Genomic DNA, 20934 nt, shown 5'->3' with positions numbered 1-20934 from the left:
TTTAATCAAGTGTATGCCTCACAGCTGAAATGCACAATGTGCATTTGACATGTAAAGGAATGCAGCTGTGCAACAAATTTTATTTGAAAACCTGGCTATATGCAACAATTTAATACATATATGAATTGCCAACTAAGATAGTGCTTTTATATTGTAAATTTAATTCAGACTTTATACACTGCTTTCTATTGCAGATTTTGCTTAAAACAAAAGATTTCATTTCAACAAAGAAATATATATATATTCGTGCATACAAGGGAGCGCACAAAAAAAAAACACACACACATACACATCAGTTTCTATTAATATGTTTATTAAACCCTTTCCTTGAGGTAATTTGGGAAAGACTTCCATCTTGTAGATAAAATAAATCTCATTTACAAAGATTCTTTTCTATTTGGCAGCATGATATAAACATTGGCAGACACGGCCGATAACTTCACCAGACAGACTATACCATATAAACAAATATATAAAAAACAGAAGGTGATAATTAATAAACTTCAGTTAGAATTGAGTTACCTTCTAACGTGGTGTGGTATTTTCATCTCTAACGAATTTATTTACATTTTTAAAAATACCAATGCAATAAAAAATTTTAATCAGTGAATCAATAACAAATAAATGACCTTAAGTGTTCTCTTTCAGAACTCAGAAGAAATTTAAGACTATGAACTTTCCTTTATCTCGCTGACATATGACTACTGTACAAAGAGAAGAATAAGGCACCGCAAGTCAGAGATGAATATACCATTCTCGTTGTTCCTTAAAAGTAAGTTATGAATTAATCCTGTGAGTAATATGCAGTAAAGAAATGGAAACAATTTTTCACAACTGTTGTTCAGTTCAAGAGTTCAGTATTTCTCCGATTTGACTGCATCCTTGAACACTACACCGAGATGACCTTCCAGAAAACTGTTAATTCTGTAACAACAGCAGTTCCACAATTGTTCCTTTTCTTTAGTCTTCCTCCTCACCAGATTCGGATTCTGTAATAGTAGTGCAGGATGTTACATCATTGCAATAATAGTAATTTCAAAAATATCTTCAATAAAAATCCTTCAAAAATATCTTCAATAAATATCCATAAGTAAAAGTAATAAGTGTTTACCTTCTTCAGCATTCTGTAGCCACTCGACAAATTTTTTCATTTGGTCCAGAAACATCATCTTTCCTTTCACTGAGTGACCTTCCTTATACCATTTCAAAATTACACCCTCTGACAATACATCAGCTACATGAAACAAAAATAAAACAAAAAACTGTTATATACCAGTAATTGAAGGACAACAAATATCATTACTGAACAGAAAATGAAATTTAAATTCTTGTTTCTGGATATATACTATATTGGAAATGGCTATTAGACTTCAGGTCTGTCACAAAATCATTTGTTACAACATGATGTTTCTTTTACTTTATCATTTGACATCCCAAAGGTTGGTTTGAGCAACACAGTGGTCCTATTAGAAGAGGTATGTCATTATCACACTAACTACAGTACTTACCCTGACAATTTTAAGGGGAACCACAGTTCAATGGTGACTCCGACACACAGGGCATGTTGGCATTTTCCATATTAACAAATATTTTCTGAGGTGAAAGATTTGATAGATAGGAATCCTAAGACTGGCACTTCACTAATGAGTCACCCAACCACACTTAAGTTGGGGTAATAAAACAATTTTGACAGATACTAGAAATTTAATCTGATTCTGTCTACCCTGCAAAACCAAAACCCTGTGCCCACCTAGTGTGATATTAAAAAAAATTACAATCCAAACTGTAAAACTCCTTAAGGTATTTGAGTATGAACTGACTTGTCTTTAATGTATCTCATCATTTTAACATTGGCTTACATTAGTTGTGATGCCTTCAAAAGACTGCAAATAACCGAACTGCTTGGCCACAATTAAAGGCAATTGTAACGACTTCCTGAAGGGGGGGGGGGGGGGGGGGGGGGGGGGGGGGGAAGAAGAAGAAGAAGAAGAAGAAGAAGAAGAAGAAGAAGAAAGAGAGAGAGAGAGGGGGGGGGAGAGGTTATGGTTGGTTGTTTTACTACTATTCAAACACGAATTCTCAAAAGACAGTAAGAGGAACAAATGGCAGTGTTGTCCAAAATACTGCCAAAGCATTTATTTCTAAAAAGACTGGTATTAAAAAAATACTCATATCATTTTTATAGTGCCTTACATATGACAGTCTAATCTTAACAACTAGGAAGTTCATTCATGTAATTAAGACTATGTCAACTTTAGAAGCTGTGCCAGCAAGCCCATGTATGATTTCTCTTGCGTGCATACATTTCTGGATGACAAGATTGACGAAAAAGAATAAAATAATTTCACTTTAAACTTAGGTAGTTTATTATTGAACACATCTGTGAATCTAATTGCTACTAAAATTTAACACACACAAAATTTTCTACTTACTCTTGTAGAATAACAGGATAATTTTCTGGAAAACTTTCATGAAGTTCATGTTTCCATAACAATACTCTTGCACTTTGAGCATCAGTGCCAGTTCAGAGCGTGCTGTGGTTGTGAAAGCTTCAAACAAAGGCGTATACTGCTTCAAATGTTTTAGTGCCTGTTCAGCTACCAGTTCCTCCTTTTTATTCCATTCAACTTGTGACATAACTGTTGTCCACACCTACAATAACAAAATGTGTCCTTTTTGTAAATGAACTCAAAAAATGGAACATGTGACAATACACTAACCCACTGGTAAATATTCTTCACAGAAAAAGATGTTGAAGCATACCTTTACAACAGCAGAGGAGAATTCACTTTCTGGTCACAAGCCAATGAAAGACTGTCACACACTGCTATTCTGTGTCAATGCAAGCAGCGATTTGAAAATTAAACTGCTGCTTGTTTAGGATTCAGAAACTCCATGAACCTTCAATAAGTGTGAAGTCAAGAAGAGCAGGTTAAATGTGATGTGGAGGTCCAGGAGCAAGGATTGGGTGACGCATGATCTTTCTTGTGATTGCATCAATGAAGACTTTGGGATTTAGGTGAAAAAAATATTTGCTTGAGATGAATCTTCAATTCTATGTCTTGCTTGTTATGGAGATCGCTCCTGCCCCTTCCCTAGGCCTACAAAATCACCTCCTTGAAGAACTTCAATTCATCAAGATCCAATTACTGCCTCTCAACATCACTCCGTTATGCCAGCATATGGACCACAGGTGATTTCTAATTTTAAGAAGCTCTACACTAAAGCACACTTCGAGCATTGCTTTCAGTTGACTGAAGCTACCATTCTTACTCTCAGAGTTCTGGATATATCACTTCAACATCACTGTGTTTGTCAATGATGATTGAAAAGGCATGGGAAGGGTCACCAAGAGACCTCTAACTTCCGCTTGATAGAACCTTTGGCCAGTGTGCATTGTTAAAAGTGACAGACGTTTGAGTCAGTACCTGTGGAGCCTGTAGTGAAGAAGATTGTGACTATGGCCAAGAGCATGGAACCAGAAATGGGTAACACTAATATTGATGTACTTCTGGAAAATTGTGGCCAAGAAAAAACTACCAAAGAGCTTAAGGAGTTGTGTGTTTCACAGCTTTCACACCAGGAAGCTGTGGAGAGGAGTTCTTCATAGGAGGAGGAGGAAAAGACATCAACAGTAAAGCAGTAATCTTCCGGCAAAATAAGAGACATGCTTAAAGCATGCGAATCAGTTGCATCGTACACTGAAAACCATCACCCTAATAAAGCAGTGGCTATGCGCACAACAGATTTGTTTGACAATAAAGCTGCGTCACATTTGTCAGCAGAAACAATGATCATAGATAGCTCCCTAGTAAAAAAAAGAATTAGTTATGTATTGTGAATAATATAGTACACAATACTATATGTATAATTTCCTTTGAATGAATGGCATGAATAAGATAAAACTTTAATAGCGAAACAGATTTACCCACACGAGTAAGCGATATAGGTCTCTGAACTTCGTTAAAACTAATGCAACATACTTAACTACATTAACTGTTTCAGAGTACTGAGAATTTTTGGAAGTTTATGTAACAACAGATCCTCTTGACAGAATTCTTCTGAAGTGTCAAGCTTTGAAAATGCGTCACTTTATTAATTATTATTATTGTACACAGAAACATTTCATTGTTCTCTTTTACAGCAACATCAATGAATTCTGAAATTTAGACTCTAGGTTTTAATATTTTAGCCAACGGCCTTGCCACAGTGGTAACACTGGTTCCAGTTAGATCACCGAAGTTAAGTGCTGTCAGGCTGGGTTAGAATTTGGATGGCTGACCATCTGGTCTGCCGAGCGCTGTTGGCAAGTGGGGTGCACTCAGCCCTTTTGAGGAAAAACTGAGAAGCTACTTGATTGAGAAGTAGCGGCTCCGGTCTTGGAAACTGACATACGGCCGGGAGAGCAGTGTGCTGACCACATGCCCCTCTATATCCGCATCCAGTGATGCCTATGAGCTGAGGATGACACGGCGGGCAGTCAGTACCTTTGGGCCGTCATAGCCTGTGCGGGACCTTTTAAGTTATCTCCTGTAGAGGTACATTCACTACACAGGTATAATGTGTTGTGTGTCACACACAACTGACAGCACTACAAGTATAAAATCTTAAAAATATACTGGACCAGGTTTTTGCTTGCAGTTTTGCCAAAGTGCACACACATCACACGTAGCACACATGCACACAAAAACCACGTGTGAATTTATTTCACATACACAACATATTACACACATTTCCTGTACCTGTGGTGAACTTTGTTCTGTAGTTTCACCTGTATTCTAAGGAAACTTAATTCTTCCAGTAACTAGTAGTTGTTTTGAGAAAAAGTATTCTCACTGGTAATTGTCCGATCATCCACTGTTTTACACAACACAAGTTTACACAGAATGTTAAGCTCATTCTCATGTGGTTGCGGCACTAAACAACACAAATAAGAAAGATTGTGTGTCATCCTTTGAATATTATTAAAGTCAACTAATTACGAGAAAGAAATACTAACAGGTCGTCTTCAGACATTTTGACATGTCATTCTCTCTCATTGTCAACACCACCCCTAGTGGTAGTGGGGTCCTGTTACTCCCACATAATTTTTATGCAAATAATGAGCCATGTATATGCCAAATTAGGTGGAGATACTCCAGGTGTTCCTGAACTATGCTTTTTATGTTATGCCTTTTCCCGCAAACCCTCAGTCATATGGATGCTAACGATGTCTCGTTGCCACAAGGAAGTTTTCCAGGTAGCAAGTGATTCTTTGCACACCCCCCTCCCCTCCCCACGTACCTCTCTAACTCTAGGGGAACAGCATTACTGTGACAGTCACCAATAAATCTAGCAACACTGAAAACTAGGGATTCGATATGTGTGTGTGTGTGTGTGTGTGTGTGTGTGTGTGTGTGTGTGTGTGTGTGTGTGTGTGTGTGTGTGTTTCAGAAGAAGGCCTTCTGGTCGCAAGCTCAAATGTACAGCAGTCTTCTTTGTGACTGACTGTCCTGTTCATAGTATTGTTGAAGAAACAAATTTTAACTTTTCATATTAGATGGTAAAAACCACTTTCTCTGGAATGATACTAAGTAGAATTAGAAGAAACATTCCAATAAACATCTATCCAGAAACAAATAATTTTGAGGTAGGGGCCTTTTTACTTTTGTTGTGAATATGCAGTGTGTGATGGTGTACACAGTATCCCTGTTCAAGTTAAATGCTTTGAAATTTATTTTACAGCACATTTTTGTATCAGCTATTTTCATGTGCAGTCACTGTTCAGATTTTAAAATTTGTCAGTGACTCATGCATTTTTGTAGGCGTGCATAATCATCTGCCATGAAGCTGTTGAGCCAGTCACTCAACCTCTTTCAACTCAATGTCATTTCCATAGCATTTTCTGCCCATAAAATCTTTTAACTTGGCGACGGATGGTAATCACCTGAGTCAAGTCCAGGCTATAATGCAAGTGTTCAAAAAAATACTCAATTAAACTGCAGAACCAAATTCTTCACCAACACAGCAGAATATGGGTGAATTTTATCACGAAGAAGCAGAATTCTGACTAACACAATCTATACAGATTGTTTTGAATGACATGATGTAGTCTAAAACAGCCTGACAGTAGGTTGCTGCATTTATCATCTCACCTCTGGGCATAAAGTCTCCGAGTAAGATGTCCTTTCAATCCCAAAACAGTGTGACCCTGTCTTTTTTGATGCTCAGAGTTCTGAATTTTTGATTTTGTTGGTGGTTGTGAAAGATTCCTTTCCAATGACTGGCACTGTTTTTAGATTTTTTATGAGAAATCCGTGTCTTGTTACAAATAACAATTTGGTTAAGGAACTTCTTGCCATCCTTGTTGTACAGAGTCAGAAGTCAGTGCAGCTTTCATTTGTTGTTATTTGTGTACATTTGTCAAATGTTGTAGGAGAACCCAATGGCATACACTTTTACAGAACCCAAATCACAACTAACAATTAGATAAAGAAATGATTTTGAAACTTCAAGAAATCACAAGCTTAGTCCCCATCAATAGTGAAACATCTATATCATTGATTTTTTCCTTCAATCAAATGAGATAAATAACAATATGGAAGAGAGGGTCTGCTACTCATTACATATTTTAGCTTTCTGACAAGTCCTTCCTCAGAAGTAGAAAAAACACACACATGTGGCCACTGTCTTTAGCCACTAAGGTCTGACTGCATCTGATACGACCAACAATCTAGCTGATGTGGGTAGTAGAGGTAAGAATGAGCACGAGATGGGGAGGGCAAGCGATAGCAGGGTAGGGGCGAATAGTGCTGCCTGTGGGACCGTGCTTAGCCCTACACTGGGGCCTACTGAAAAAGGGAGGGGAGAGAAGTAGAGGAAAGGACAGGACTATGTTGACGTGTTGTTGGGATAGAAGGCTTATGTAGTACTGGAGTTGGGGCAAGAAGGCGATCAGCACATGGACGACAGGGACTTGCAGAGCCTGAGGCCAGCAGGACTACGGGAATGAAGAAAATGTCGTAGGGAGAGTTCCCACCTGCACAATTCAGGAAAGCTGATGAGAATAATCCAGATGGCACAGGCTGTGAAGCACTCAAACATTTTTGACTGGTCATTCACGCATACCAACAGCTTGTGGAACTGTCATGGGGAAGTAGAATGCGGCACAACTGTTGCAGATAAAGTAGGAGGTAGTCCGAAGATGCATGGGACACATCTTGCACCTAGATCTATTGAAGGAATATGAGCCATTGGCCAACAGGTTAGGAGCAGGGGTGAGTACGGAGAGAGAAGGCTATTGTGTAGGTTGATTGGCTAAAGACCACTGTGGCAGAGGTGGGAAAGTTACTTCTAGTTTCAGGGGCATGATAAGCGGTAGTCAAAAGCCTGGCAGACGAAGTGATTCAGTTGCTCCAGTCACGGGTGGTACTGAACCACAAGAGTCGTGCTCCTTTAAGTTGGACAGTGAGTATGTGGGGAATGGCAGCTGGCTGGAGAGAGAAGGCACGAGAGGTCCGTTTCTGACAAGGTTCAGAGAATAACTTTGATGCGCGAAGGCATCATGGAAATCCTTGACATATTTGGAGGGTCTGGTACCGCATGCCGCAGATTTTGAATCTGCGCCAGACAGCATGGACGTTTAAGACCCCTAGAGACCATCGTGCCATAAGCCGTAGCGGCGTGCGCCTCCTGGTCCACATTTAATGTGAGGGCACCACAGTGGAGCATGTCCCAGCGGCCAATAGTGGCACCCCCAATCACGTAATTGGCGCCTGCCTCTCGCTCAGTTAGTAATTCTAATCTTGGTGTGCATCCTATCGACATCTCGCCTTAGACAGCGTATTTACATTCTTGTTCTGTGTAAGAGTGTACGTGGTTGATTGGTTAGGTTTTCTTGTGACTGCTGTTTCTATCCTGTTGTTGTTGTTGTTGTTGTTGTTGTTTGTAAGGCCCTTCGTTGTTCATGTCCGTCCTCTCCCATTTGTGTTTTCGTGGGCTGCTCTGTGGGTCCCGCCGCGCTTTCCGTCACATCAACCCCACGACCGCTCCGGTCGCAGTTACAACAGAGGGGGACTGCAGATGTGACGACCATGGGTGGTTGGCTGTACAGAAGGGACTTGATGGGGAATGGATAGCAGTCAAAATGGAAGTTTGTGTGTTTTATGTGGACGGAGGTACTGATATAGCCATCCTTGACAACGATTACAGTGGCTTCTTGGGACTGGAGAGGACTAGGTGAAGTTAACTGGGGAGAAAGTGATCAGGTTCTGGAGTGTCTTCACTGTCATTCCCGATCACAATGATGTCAACAACAAATCTGAACCAGGTGAGGGGTTTGGGATTATGGGTGGTTAGGAACAATTCCTCTAGATGGCACAAGAACAGACTGGCATACGGTTGTTAGCTATAGTTATAGTAAACAGGAATGAGGTTGCAAGTTTTGAGTAAGTCAGGAAATGGGAAAGGTAGTGTTCAATAGCAGCAGGACCATGCCCATTGGTGACAGTGTAGAGGGTGGTGGCATTGATATTGACGAGCATGGTGCCGGATGGTAAAGGAAGAGGAACTGTGGAGAATTGGTGGAGGAGATGGTCGGTGTCTCTTGTATAGGACAGTAGGTTACAGGTAATACTTTGAAGGCACTGGTTGACAAGAGAAGTAATTGTCTCTTTGGGGGCACAGTAAACAGCCAAAATGGGGGTGGGGGTTCAGTGTGGTTGGTTTTAGACATTTTAGGAAGCACATAGAAGGTAGGAATGTGTAGAGTTGTGGGGGAGTAGAGAGAGACTCAGGGGAGAGGTTCTGGGACGGATGTACAGATTTCAGGAGGGATTTTAGGAGGGGCTGGAGATCATGCTGCATTTCTGGAAAAGAGCTTGTAGGTGTATCTGCGAGTCTCTGTACGCGGTTTCTGCAGTTCATAACCAGAGTAGTGAAGACTTTTCTGGTAGGTAGGATTATATGGTTGGTATTAGTTTTTAGATGGTGGATTGAGGTTCGCTCTGCAGATGAGAGGTAGGTTTCCATGAAGAGGGATTTGGGGAATGATGGTGAGGCAAGATCCAATGTTAGGAAACTCTGGGAAGTCAACAGCGTGGTTTTCAGGCAGTGAGAGTGGATCCCAACTGTATGAAAGAGTAAACCAGGTTCTACAGGGTTCAACACTGGTTCTGGAGTGAGATTAGTGTCAAAAAAAGTGTTTCTACTTTGGTGCTCAACCCCAGCATAATTGAACTTTGTAGTGAGGCAAAAGGTAAGATCTTTGGGAAGGACAAACTTCTGTGAGACTGAGGCTTTATCCAAGTTCGCAAGTCACGAATGATGACCAGCCTGGGCATTCTTTGTCAGTAATGTTAATTCATCTACAACTAAACTTGATGCACCACTTTGGAACACATGGCAAAAATAGAAATTGGGTTTTGGTTGTGATAGTTGGTTCAGTTTAGTTTGGATCACTGGTACTATTTCATTTGCATCCTGTAAACATCACAATGTTCTGTTAAAGGATTCTCTTTTTTTTTTTTTTTTGATGAATCTGACTATCATTCTGGTCACTGCGTAGAATTTTTTGGACCAGCGATGCCCATCTGGACTTCTCTAAAGCACCTTCTTTGCTGCAGGAAACAGCTACCAAATGACTGCTGCCGAGCCCAGGTGCCGTGCCGCTAATGAAGCGATTGCCTTTGGTGACGTCTTTTGCAATAACGACTGCACGAATTGACGGTATCTTGAAAGGAAAGAAAGAGCAGCATATGCTGCTGAGAACTCTCCCTCGAGCGTTTCCGATGACTTCTTGAGCTCTTATTCGTTGTGGCATTCAGGCAGCCAAGGGTGCTGTCGATTGTTGCACACGAATGCGAAATACCTGCATTGTGCGTTTCCTCAAAGTGATTTTAACGCCACAATGGCGATCGTCCTACAAGTTGTATCAGATGTGGAGGGCAGAGCATAGCAGTTTCCGTGGTGTAGCGGTTATAACGTCTGCCTAACACGCAGAAGGTCCCCGGTTCGATTGCGGGCTGAAACACGTTTTTGTCGCACTCAGCACTTTCTACCACCCATTTCTAGCTGTATATTGCGTAACAGCATTTACAATTCAGTCCATTAACACGATGCTAATACATTCTTTCTCTATGAGAATTCAAACAAGAGCACCACCGATCTAACAGCAATACAAAAGCTTTCCTACATAAAAAATATAAATAACAAATCACAACTTGTTTTTCGTCCAAGAGATTCCATAATCCTGTTTATTCTGTGCGTGTCTTTTGGGTCAATGGACAGCATACCAAATGTCCAACATAATCAGCATTCTCCTGGCTTCCATACACAGGGCTACATCTTCCCTTGTAGGTCCTCTGTATGGATAGCAGTTCTGTCAATATCAGACCCCCCTATTTTACTTAAACATAAGAAACATCTTTAGCTGATACGACAGTTCTTCAAATAGTGGAGCAAGACTTGATCCACCATTTCCTGTTACATTACAAACAGAAGCTTAAGTAATCACATTTCCATGAATTTGCATTTTGTATCTATTAATTTTGACAGAGCAGACTTTTATTGCAATCAGAAACAACTTAATTGTATCACTTATTTTAAAATTGCATTATCTCTGTAGCCGAATGATTAGTGCCGCTGTCTTCAGTGCAGAAGGAGTTGGGTTCATTCATTACCAGTACGTCATCAGATTATTATTATTATTATTATTATTATTATTATTATTATTATTATTATTATTACATCATCATCATCATCATCATCATCGTCATCATCATCGTGTCAACGTAAGCAATTAATTATCTACTGGCATAACAGCTAGAGGGATTGGCAACATGCTGATCACATGTCCCACATCACAGATCATCCCTTTTACTGCCTTGTAGACAGCAGTTAGTACAATCCACAAGTAGTATTCACATTTCACATACAAACACCACCCCTCCTTTCTGTTAGTGTCACACTGGCACCAATGATTAGTAACTTTTGACACAGAGGGGAGGGGAGGGGAGAACTGCACGGCTCGTCCGATCGAAAAATTCTTTACTTGTATTATGACACTTGTACACACGAGCATGCATCCCATCCGTGTGCCATCGTGTATTTTTGAATGTATTCATGCAAGAGGAGGGGGCTGAAGGATGTTCAAGAATTGTTGGTAAACACATGAATACCAACTGGAATGTCAACAGACAGGTGGCTATCTATGAATGTTTCTTTCTGAAACCATGTTTATTACTTTTGTTGTTGATTACGGATGAGATTACAAATTCTTGCACAGTAACAATGAGAGGAGGACCATTTTTACTAGTTCGCAACATGAACAATGTTACTGAACATTTGATTAGTGAGACTACTATACACACCAATTAACAAAAACAAAATGACAGCTCAAGTATAATTTTATATACCGTTCTCACTTGCTATGAATTTATCTTCTAATAATAATTAATATTAATGTAATATCATAAAAGGGATCAACTCCTGACATTCAATCAGGAAGAAAACATTACTCACCAATGTAATTGTTTCATGCTCAGGTATTCCACTTTTTGCTGCCATTTCCTTTATATCTGCAATAATTTCTTTGATGGGTCGATATTCTGAAAGCTGTTCCTCCAGTTGTTGCTGCAGGTCACGTTTTGCCTCTTGACTTGCCTACAAGGTTTATTTGGAACAAATTCATTAGCTTCTTAAGCCCTTGTCTCATTTATTTATTCTATTGGATAAAACATCAACTGGTCTTACAGTTTTTAAGGGGGGGGGGGGGGGAAGTTGCATAGAAATGCAATATTTGAGACACACACACAGTGCAAATTGCACTTCTGTTTTACTTACAGAGCTATATTATAAGCTGCAGACTCCAAATGATTTCATGTTAAAATTAACTATCTTCTTTTAGTGTGTAAAATAATGCTTTTTTTAAAGACTTTTTTCGCATTTCGACTTACTTAGTTAACAGTGTTAAGACTGCAGACTAAGCTTCCAGTATTGACAATCGTCATACATGCTCCAAAACTGAATTAAATTGCTTGGAACGGTTAAGGCAGACAGACACATGTATAGCTATGTTCCTCACCTTGGAAACCGTGTGTATTTAGAGAAGGGAGGATTTAGGAAACCCTAAAAGATGAAAATACTGCAAATGATACCAGCCAGGGTTGGTAATCAAAAAACAGCAAAATATCACTAGGATATTCTGTCCTGTTTATTCTTCCCAATTCTTCCTATAATTTACTTTCACTTTTACACACTGTTTCACCATGTGTTTCTCACTAATGTCAGCTTTGAGATATTGATCACAATTGACTCGGAAATGGAAGTGTGTGACATAATTCAAAATCTTTTACTGTTATAAATTATCTGTCCTGTTTTCCACTGTGCTTATCTTCCAATCTTGGGTTCTGACTGACTAATCCTCTTTTTTTTTGGTTTGATTTCGTAGGTTTCAATACCTATGATTTTCTTAGTCTCCTTTATCTCATACCAAGATGAGCTGATCTCTCATTCGGTTCCTGTATTCATATTTTAAAATTTTCCATTAGAAGTGGAGCTATGTACATCTTAGAGAGAAAGTAATCTCGTATTCCACTGGTATTTTCTACAGTTTTACTTCCACACCACATTGTACTTTTAAGACAATTTTTCCCAATTCAAGCTTTTTAAGCTTATTAGGAATTGTTCTTATCTATTTTAACAACAACTGTCTCACACAAACTTTTACAGGAGAGAGTATCTGGCAGACATAAATGGAGAATGGCACAGACAAAGCAGCAAGAGAGAATGATAAGGGAGTTTGATTGGAATAAGGACGAATGTTTTGTGGAAGAAATTAATCTATAAATATTCAAAAGCACAATGTACAGTAATTGGGAGGGGGGGGGGGGGACGCTCTTCTACAGTCCACATTTGCTCTTGTAACATATAATAAGTCCTCTGAATTATACTCATATTGCACAAATTACTGTGCTGTTTGTGGAAAATGTTCCGACACGTGATGGTAATATCCACTACTGTCACTGAAGAGTCAGTCCCTGTATTGAGTCCCAATACACACGGTTTTGATCCGCCCCAAAATTTGAAAAAATATACTTATTTTGCTCGAAATGAATAGCCCATTCCTTAATAATATACTGTATTAACTCAATAAGATGAGGTTCTCCTAAATTTGTCACCTGAAAAATACAGGGTCATTTTTAATTTGGGTATAGTGTCAGATTAATATTTTTACGTTGTTTAATAACTTAATATAGGATTCCATCTTACCTTTACAGAGGAAACTTTGGCAATTGATGTCACATGCAGATGTATTTTGAAAAATATGGAAAGGTTAGATGAGGAACAGTGACACCAGCTTGGCTGAGAATTAGGACGAATGTGGTGAGTGGATGGTGGGCGAGCAGCATATTTCATTGTGGCGGAAACCATGAGTATGTGAATCACGTACTTTAGTTTTTTGGAACATCTGGCATGGTTAAACTGCAGTTTGTGTTAATCCATTTGTGGTCAGAATAAAATTCATGTTAAAACTGGATAAATACTCAACAACAGAATACATTTCTGCAGGAGATAGAAGAAGTATAGGTACGAGCCAATGGCGTAATTATTGTTTCATGACGCACTGTTATTAACGACTGCTGTGAGGTATGACGATTCTGTGCAGCCAATGTGGAAGCAGAGTGCGAAGGACATGTCTGGACAATATAGTCTCACACTCTCATGTCAATATAGATGTGAAATCTGCTACATATTTGGGAGGAGGAAGCTATGCGCTCAGGCTCCATTGTAATCACAACATATGTGGAAGAATCAGTCTCATATTTGTGACAACGATGATTATTAATTCCACTGCTGTTTGGTATACAGGGTGATCCAAGGATAGTGACCGGGCCAAATATCTCACGAAATAAGCATCGAACGAAAAAGCTACAAAGAACGAAACTCATCTAGCTTGAAGGGGGAAACCAAATGGCGCTATGGTTGGCCCGATAGATCGCGCTGCCATAGGCCAAATGGATATCAACTGCATTTTTTAAAAACTAGGAACCCCTCCATTTTTATTACATATTCGTGTAGTATATAGAGAAATATGAATGTTTTAGTTGGACCACTTTCTTCACTTTGTGATAGATGGCGCTGTAATGGTCACAAACAAGTATGTGGTATCACTTAACATTCTGCCAGTGCAGACGGTATTTGCTTCGTGATACATTACCTGTGTTAAAATGGACCATTTACCAAATGCGGAAAAGGTCAATATCATGGTGATGTATGGCTATTGTGATCAAAATGCCCAAAGGGCATGTGCTATGTATGCTGCTCGGTATCCTGGACAATGTCATCCAAGTGTCCAGACCATTCGTCGGATAGTTACGTTATTTAAGGAAACAGGAAGTGTTTCACCACATGTGAAATGTCAACCACAACCTGCAACAAATGATGATTCCCAAGTATGTGTTTTAGCTGCTGTTGCGGCTAATCCACCCATCAGTAGCAGACAAATTGCACGAGAATCGGGAATCTCAAAAACGTTGGTGTTGAGAGAATTCTACATCAACATCGATTGCACCCGTACCATATTTCTATGCACCAGGAATTGCATGTCAACGACTTTGAATGTTGTGTACAGTTCTGCTACTGGGCACAAAAGAAATTATGGGACGATGACAGATTTTTGTACGCATCATTCACAAACAGCAGTAATGTAGACCGGCATAATTTGCACTATTGGGCAATGGAAAATCCGCGGTGGCTGCGACAAGTGGAACATCAGCGACCTTTGAGAGTTAATGTATGGTGTGGCATTACGGGAGGAAGGATAATTGGCCCCCATTTTATTGGTGGCAATCTAATTGGTGCAATGTATGATGATTTCCAATGTACTGTACTACCGATGTTACTACAAGATGTTTCACTGCATGACAGAATGGTGTTATACTCCCAACATGATGGATGTCCGGCATATAGCTCGCGTGTGGTTGAAGCGGTATTGAATAGCATGTTTCATTACAGGTGGATTGGCCATCGAAGGACCATACATACCACGGCCCGCTCGTTCACCGGATCTGATGTCCCCGGATTTCACTCAGTGGGGAAAGTTGAAAGATATTTGCTATCGTGATACATCAACAACACCTGACAACATGCGTCAGAGCGTTGTCAATGCTCGTGCGAATATTACGGAAGGAGAACTACTCGCTGATGAAAGGAATCTCTTTACACATACTGCCACATGCACTGAGGTTTTGAGCTTTTATTGCATTAATGTGGTATTTACAGGTAATGATGCAGTAACAGCATGCATTCTCAGAAATGGTAAGTTAACAAAGGTGCATGTATCACATTGGAACAACCAAAATAAAATGTTCAAACATACCTACGTTCTGCATTTTAATTTAAAAAACCTACCTGTTACCAACTGTTCGTCTAAAATTGTGAGCCATATGTTTGTGACTATTACAGTGCCATCTATCACAAAGCGAAAAAACATTAATATTTCTTTACACACTATACAAATATGTAATACAAAATGGGGGTTCCTGTAAAAAAAATAATAATAATAATAAAAGAAAAAATGCAGTTGATATCCGCCTGACCTAAGGCAGCGCCATCTAGCAGGCCAACCACAGCGCCATTTGGTTTCCCCTCAAGCTAGATAAGTTTCGTTCTTTGTAGTTTTTTCGTTTGACGCTTATTTCACGAGATATTTGGCCCGGTCACGATCAATGGACCACCCTGTATACAGTACGTCAATAGGCATATGGATACTTCGGGTGGTAGTCATCTGTTGTGGCTACAGCCAACCTTAACTTGTTAACAATGTTGTATGAGATACTATTGTTGACTGCTGTGTTATTGTGTTGTATTTTATTCTACTTCATGCCGTTTCCTTTCCTGGTGGTAAGTGTACGTAATTGTTGCAGTTATGATTTTCATTAAACATTTCAATACACATGTCAATTTCTATTTTGATTATGAACAACATTTAAGTGACCTTTACTTCCATGAGCAAGTTCTGCTTCCATGGATGCATAAGCCATATTGCAGGAAGTTAAACGTAACACACTGTAGAAAGATACTGCTTCTTTTATTGCTGCTCACTGGTTAAGCGAAACTATCAACCCAGATAATGATACCAACTATGAAGATAACAGATGACCGACTTAAAAATCAAAAAGAAAGCGAAGAAAAAAAATTAATGTAAATCTTTTTTTGTTTATTTCATTTCTCTTTGTTTTATCAAATTATATGATACTCTCAATTATTTGGGGTAATTTGAGTGGGGAACATACACAAATAATTGGTATTTCCAGACATGTATTCTTTGTTTGAAAGCTTATACAAATTCTGTGTACAGGTACTGTAGGTCTGTTTATTTCTTAAAGTAGTCTGTGATGTTGGTCTGTTCTGAGAGGATATAACATTTTTTCACAAGTCACGTCAATATGTCTTGCAGTAATAATTTTATTGTACTGAAACCTTCTGTGGTCCATATAATTTTCGAGAGTGGTTTGAAAAGTTCTCAGAATCACTACGAGAGGTCAGCAACATTTGAGCAGTGATTAAGTACTTCATAAAGAAATGTATGAAACTGAAGGGTTTTCATGTCTATTTCAAGGATACTATAGGGGACTCTGCTCCTCTATATTCAACTGTTGCCAAGGGGACAAATGAATTTAAATTTGGTTGGGAGAGCTTAGATGATCTGCACAGTGGTCAGCCGAGATGTGTCACTAGTCCAGAAATCATTGCGAAAGTGCACAAAATGGTTATGGAGGACCGTCGATTGAAAGTGCTCGAAACTGCTCATGCTTGCCAGATGTAATCTGAAAGGGTATATCACATTTTAACTTAAGAATTACAAATGAAAAAAAATTCTCTGCAAGATGGATGCTGTAAATCTTGACGATGGGTCAAAGACATGTGCCATCGCCGTGGCAAAATTACACGAACTAAGGTATGAATTGCTGCCACACCCACGTTATTCACCTGATATGGCTCTGTCAATCTCCCACCTCTTCCCAAAACTAAAAATTGTTCTTGGTTGACGAAGATTCACTTCAAATGAAGAAATGATAGCTGGATATTTTTTTTTTTGCTGGTGTGTGTGTGTGTGTGTTTAAGGGCGCTCAACTACTGAGGTCATTAGTGCCCAGTCACAATTGTAAGAGCACATAGAATCCAGTAAAACTCAAGGGGGGGGGGGGGGGGGGGGGGAGAGAAACTAACACCAGAAAATTCTTACAAAGATGCAGATAAAATAAGTGAAAGAGTTAGATGTCTTTGGACAAGCCAGTCAAAGTAATAAAACGAAGAACACGAGCAGCTGCTCGAGCGTCATCAGCTAAAATATCCTGTAAAGTAGATGGCAGAGACAGGACAACACGAGATTGACTAAAACGGGGACACGACAATAAAACATGGCGCACTGTCAATCCATGACCACAAGGGCACTGCGGGGCTGGGTCACCGGAGAGCAGGTAGCGGTGGCTAAACCGGCAATGCCCAATCCGCAACCTGGTCAGAAGGACCTCTTCTCACCGAGATGGTCGCGAGGAGGTTGTCCAAGCAATGGTTTTACGGCCCGGAGCTTGTTTCCTTGAAGTGATGACCAAGTATCCCACCACAATGACACAAGCCACTTACAACAACCCCACTAATGTCAGATGACGGGACACAATGGGAGGCTGGCCGAGGCAGGAGGACCGTAGCCTTGGCTGCAGCATCAGCAGCCTCATTCCCAGGCACTCCTACATGGCCAGGAACCCACAGAAAGCTGACAGGAGAGCCATCATCAGCAAAAGAATGGAGGAACTGCTGGATCCGTTGCACCAAGGGATGGACCGGATATGGAGCTCCAAGGCTCTGAAGAGCACAGAGTGAATCTGAGCAGAGTACATACAACGAATGGCGGTGGCGGGGCATACTGAACGGCCTGATGGAGAGCAAACAGCTCGGCCGTAAAGCTGGAACACTGGTCGAGGAGCCGGTATTTAAAGGTGACAGCCCCGACGACAAAGGCACAGCCGACACCATCGTCAGTTTTGGAGCCATCAGTGTAAATAAAGGTGTGACTGGCAAGTCGCGCACGAAGTTCGACAAACCGGGAGCAATACGCTGCAGCCGGAGTACCCTCCTTCGGGAGCGAGCTGAGGTCGAGATGAATATGAACCGGAGCCTGGAGCCAAGGTGGTGTCGGGCTCTCACCCTCTCTGAATGTGGTAGGGAGGGCAAAATCCAATTGTCGAAGCAGGCAACGAAAGCGGACACCAGGGGGCAGCAGGGCAGACACGTACAACCCATACTAACGGTCGAGAGAATTAGCGAAAAAGGACTAAGAGGGGTGGTCGGGCATTGACAACAGCCGGCAGGCATACCGACAAAGCAGTACGCCACGCCGGTAGGTCAATGGTAATTCGGCAGCTTCAGCATAAAGACGGGACTAGTGCAGAATGCTCCGGTCGCAAGACGTAACCCCCGATGGTGGATGGAGTTGAGACGGCGTAATAGGGATGGCCGAGCAGAGGAGGCTCCCATAATCAAGCTTTGATCGGACTATGGACCGATACAAGCGAAGCAGGACAGTGCGATCCACTCCCCAAGATGAACCACTAAGAACTCTGAGGACATGAAGGGAACGTGTACAACGGGCAGCCAAATAAGAGGCGTGCGGAGACCAACAAAGTCTCCTGTCCAGTGTGAGCCCTAGAAACTTAGTTGTTTCCACGAATGGGAGAACAACGGGATCGAGATGTAAGGATGGCGGAAAGAATATATCGCCAAAAGTTGATGCAAACCGTCTTCTCTTCAGAGAACTGGAAGCCATTAGCCACACTCCATGAGTATAGGCTGTCAAGACAACGCTGAAGGCAGCGCTCCAGGAGGCATGTTCCCTGGGCACTGCAGTAGATCGCGAAGTCATCGACAAAAAGAGAGCCTGAGACATTAGGTGGAATGCAGACCATAATTGGATTGATCGCTATGGCAAAAAGGGCTACGCTCAAGATGGAGCCCTGAGGCAACCCGTTGTCCTGGAAAAAGACTTCGAACAATACGGAACCCACACGTACCCTAAACTTTCGATCTGTTAAAAAGGAATCAATAAAAAGGGGCAGGCGACCGCATAGACCCCACCTGTGCATAGTGCGGAGGATACCCCCGCTCCAACAGGTATCATAAGCCTTCTCCAAATCGAAGAACACGGCTACCATTTGGCGCTGTCACAAAAAGTTGGTCATGATGAATGTCGACAAGGTCACAAGGTGGTCAACAGCGGAGCGGCGGCAACGAAAGCCGCATTAAACATTGGTAAGTAGCAGTCGAGATTCAACAATCCAAACTAACCGAGCGTTAACCATGCGCTCCATCACCTTACAGACACAGCTTGTAAGAGAGTACTAGAAGGAAGGTGTCTATCCTTCCCGGGTTTGGGATGACAGCGTCACGCCAACGCATGGGGACATGACGTTCGGTCCATACGCAATTGTAGGTACGAAGAAGAAAGCTTTTGCCTGCCGGAGAAAGGTGTGTCAGCATCTGAATGAGAATGGCATCTGGCTCCAGAGCATAGCCGGAGTTTACAACTATTTTGCAGGTCTCGAGGAAACTCATTTTCGAGATGGGATCAAGGCACTAGAACATGGTTGGACCGGGTGCATTAATCTACAAGGAGACTACATTGAAAAATAAAAGTTTCAGTGACGCAAGTACTTTTTTCTATTCCGTTCTGAGTACTTTTCAAACCACCCTCTTAGAATAGTATCAACACACTGAAATGAAATATAGTGACTGACATGGTCAATGTCTTCACATTCACTGTCTTTTTGTTTTGCTGTGAAGCAGCAGTCAAAATTTCAGCATCACTCATGTACTGGAAGCTGGGTTCACATGCATCTATCTTCAGCTAATAATTCAAGTTTTCTTCATCAACTTGATCAAAACCATTGTCAACAGAGCAATTATTTGCGCAGTTGTTATTTCTTCACCACTGGAACCTTGCAAATCACTTTGTCTTACATCTGGAAGAATTTTCCTCCACAGTCTCACAACTGATTATGGCTCAACTTCCTGCCAGGCATCAGAAATCTCGTGTATGGCATCTAGAATAGGTAATGCCACAAAATCAGCCTCGTCAACTAGCATTCTCAGTAGACCAACCTGGTAATGCCATTTTACCATGCAATTATGTCGTGGTCCATTGGCTGTATAATGGCAGTCACATTAGGAAGTGAAAACTTAGGTTATAATGAGACCTCCATCAGGTACGAGAGTCTTCATCAGGATTTAAAGGAGCATTATCAAACAACAGAACAGGCTTCTCTGACAAGCATCTCTCTTCTAGAAATCACTTAACTTGTAAAAAATGTGTGTGGAACCAATTTTACTTTTTCAAAACAGACCACTCATGTCTGCACTAGAGATCTGTCCTGAGTGAAATTCTCTTCTACAAATTTCTGAAATTCTTCAAAGAAGGCATCAGCTGCCCAACATTTGAACTAAGCTGCTCTCTTTCACCACAAGTTTGCAAATCCTGTGACATCTAAATCTGGTTAGTCATCCAGGTGAGCCATTAAATTCTCTATCTAACCCTAGGTCACCACAAAAAATTTAGTTTTTTTTGGCACACATCACGAACCTGTGACACCTTCTGACTGTTTTTGGATAAACCATTGCAAAAGATCAGTATTCAATTCATCAACTGCAGATTTCTTCACGCTTTTTGTGCAGATGGTCCAGAACTAGAATCCCATTTGCTGACAAAATCCTGAATGTTCTGCTTATTCTTTTTTAATGTCCTGAAGTCTGATTTCCAATATCATAATCAGCACTTTCCCTCTTCTCAATCCTTTCAGTTAATTCTAATTTGTTTTAAATTCAACAAGTTTCTTTTGTTTCTCCAACAAGTTTCTTTTGTTTCTCCAACAAGTTTCTTTTGTTTCTCCAACAAGTTTC

At 40.7% G+C, this 20934-nt stretch overlaps 1 protein-coding gene and 1 pseudogene across 1 annotated transcript in view; one reads left to right on the top strand and one right to left on the bottom strand.

The window, feature by feature from the left end:
• Positions 1 to 292: 292 nt before the first annotated feature.
• Positions 293 to 20934, bottom strand: part of LOC126276804 (protein krasavietz) — a 40595-nt gene continuing 19953 nt past the window's right edge. The window contains exons 8-11 of the mRNA XM_049977306.1: positions 11500 to 11640; positions 2433 to 2652; positions 1112 to 1234; positions 293 to 989 (exon numbers count right to left, since the gene is read on the bottom strand). Coding sequence (XP_049833263.1) covers positions 961 to 989; positions 1112 to 1234; positions 2433 to 2652; positions 11500 to 11640 — 513 coding nt within the window. The 3' untranslated portion in view covers positions 293 to 960. The remainder of the gene's footprint in view (positions 990 to 1111; positions 1235 to 2432; positions 2653 to 11499; positions 11641 to 20934) is intronic.
• Positions 4192 to 4309, top strand: LOC126291942 (5S ribosomal RNA; annotated as a pseudogene).

Source organism: Schistocerca gregaria, chromosome 1 (genome assembly GCF_023897955.1).
Source record: "Schistocerca gregaria isolate iqSchGreg1 chromosome 1, iqSchGreg1.2, whole genome shotgun sequence".
Taxonomy (NCBI): Eukaryota; Metazoa; Arthropoda; class Insecta; order Orthoptera; family Acrididae; genus Schistocerca; species Schistocerca gregaria.
The sequence above is the reverse complement of the archived record's forward strand: the minus strand, read 5'-3'. Positions and strand labels throughout refer to the sequence as shown.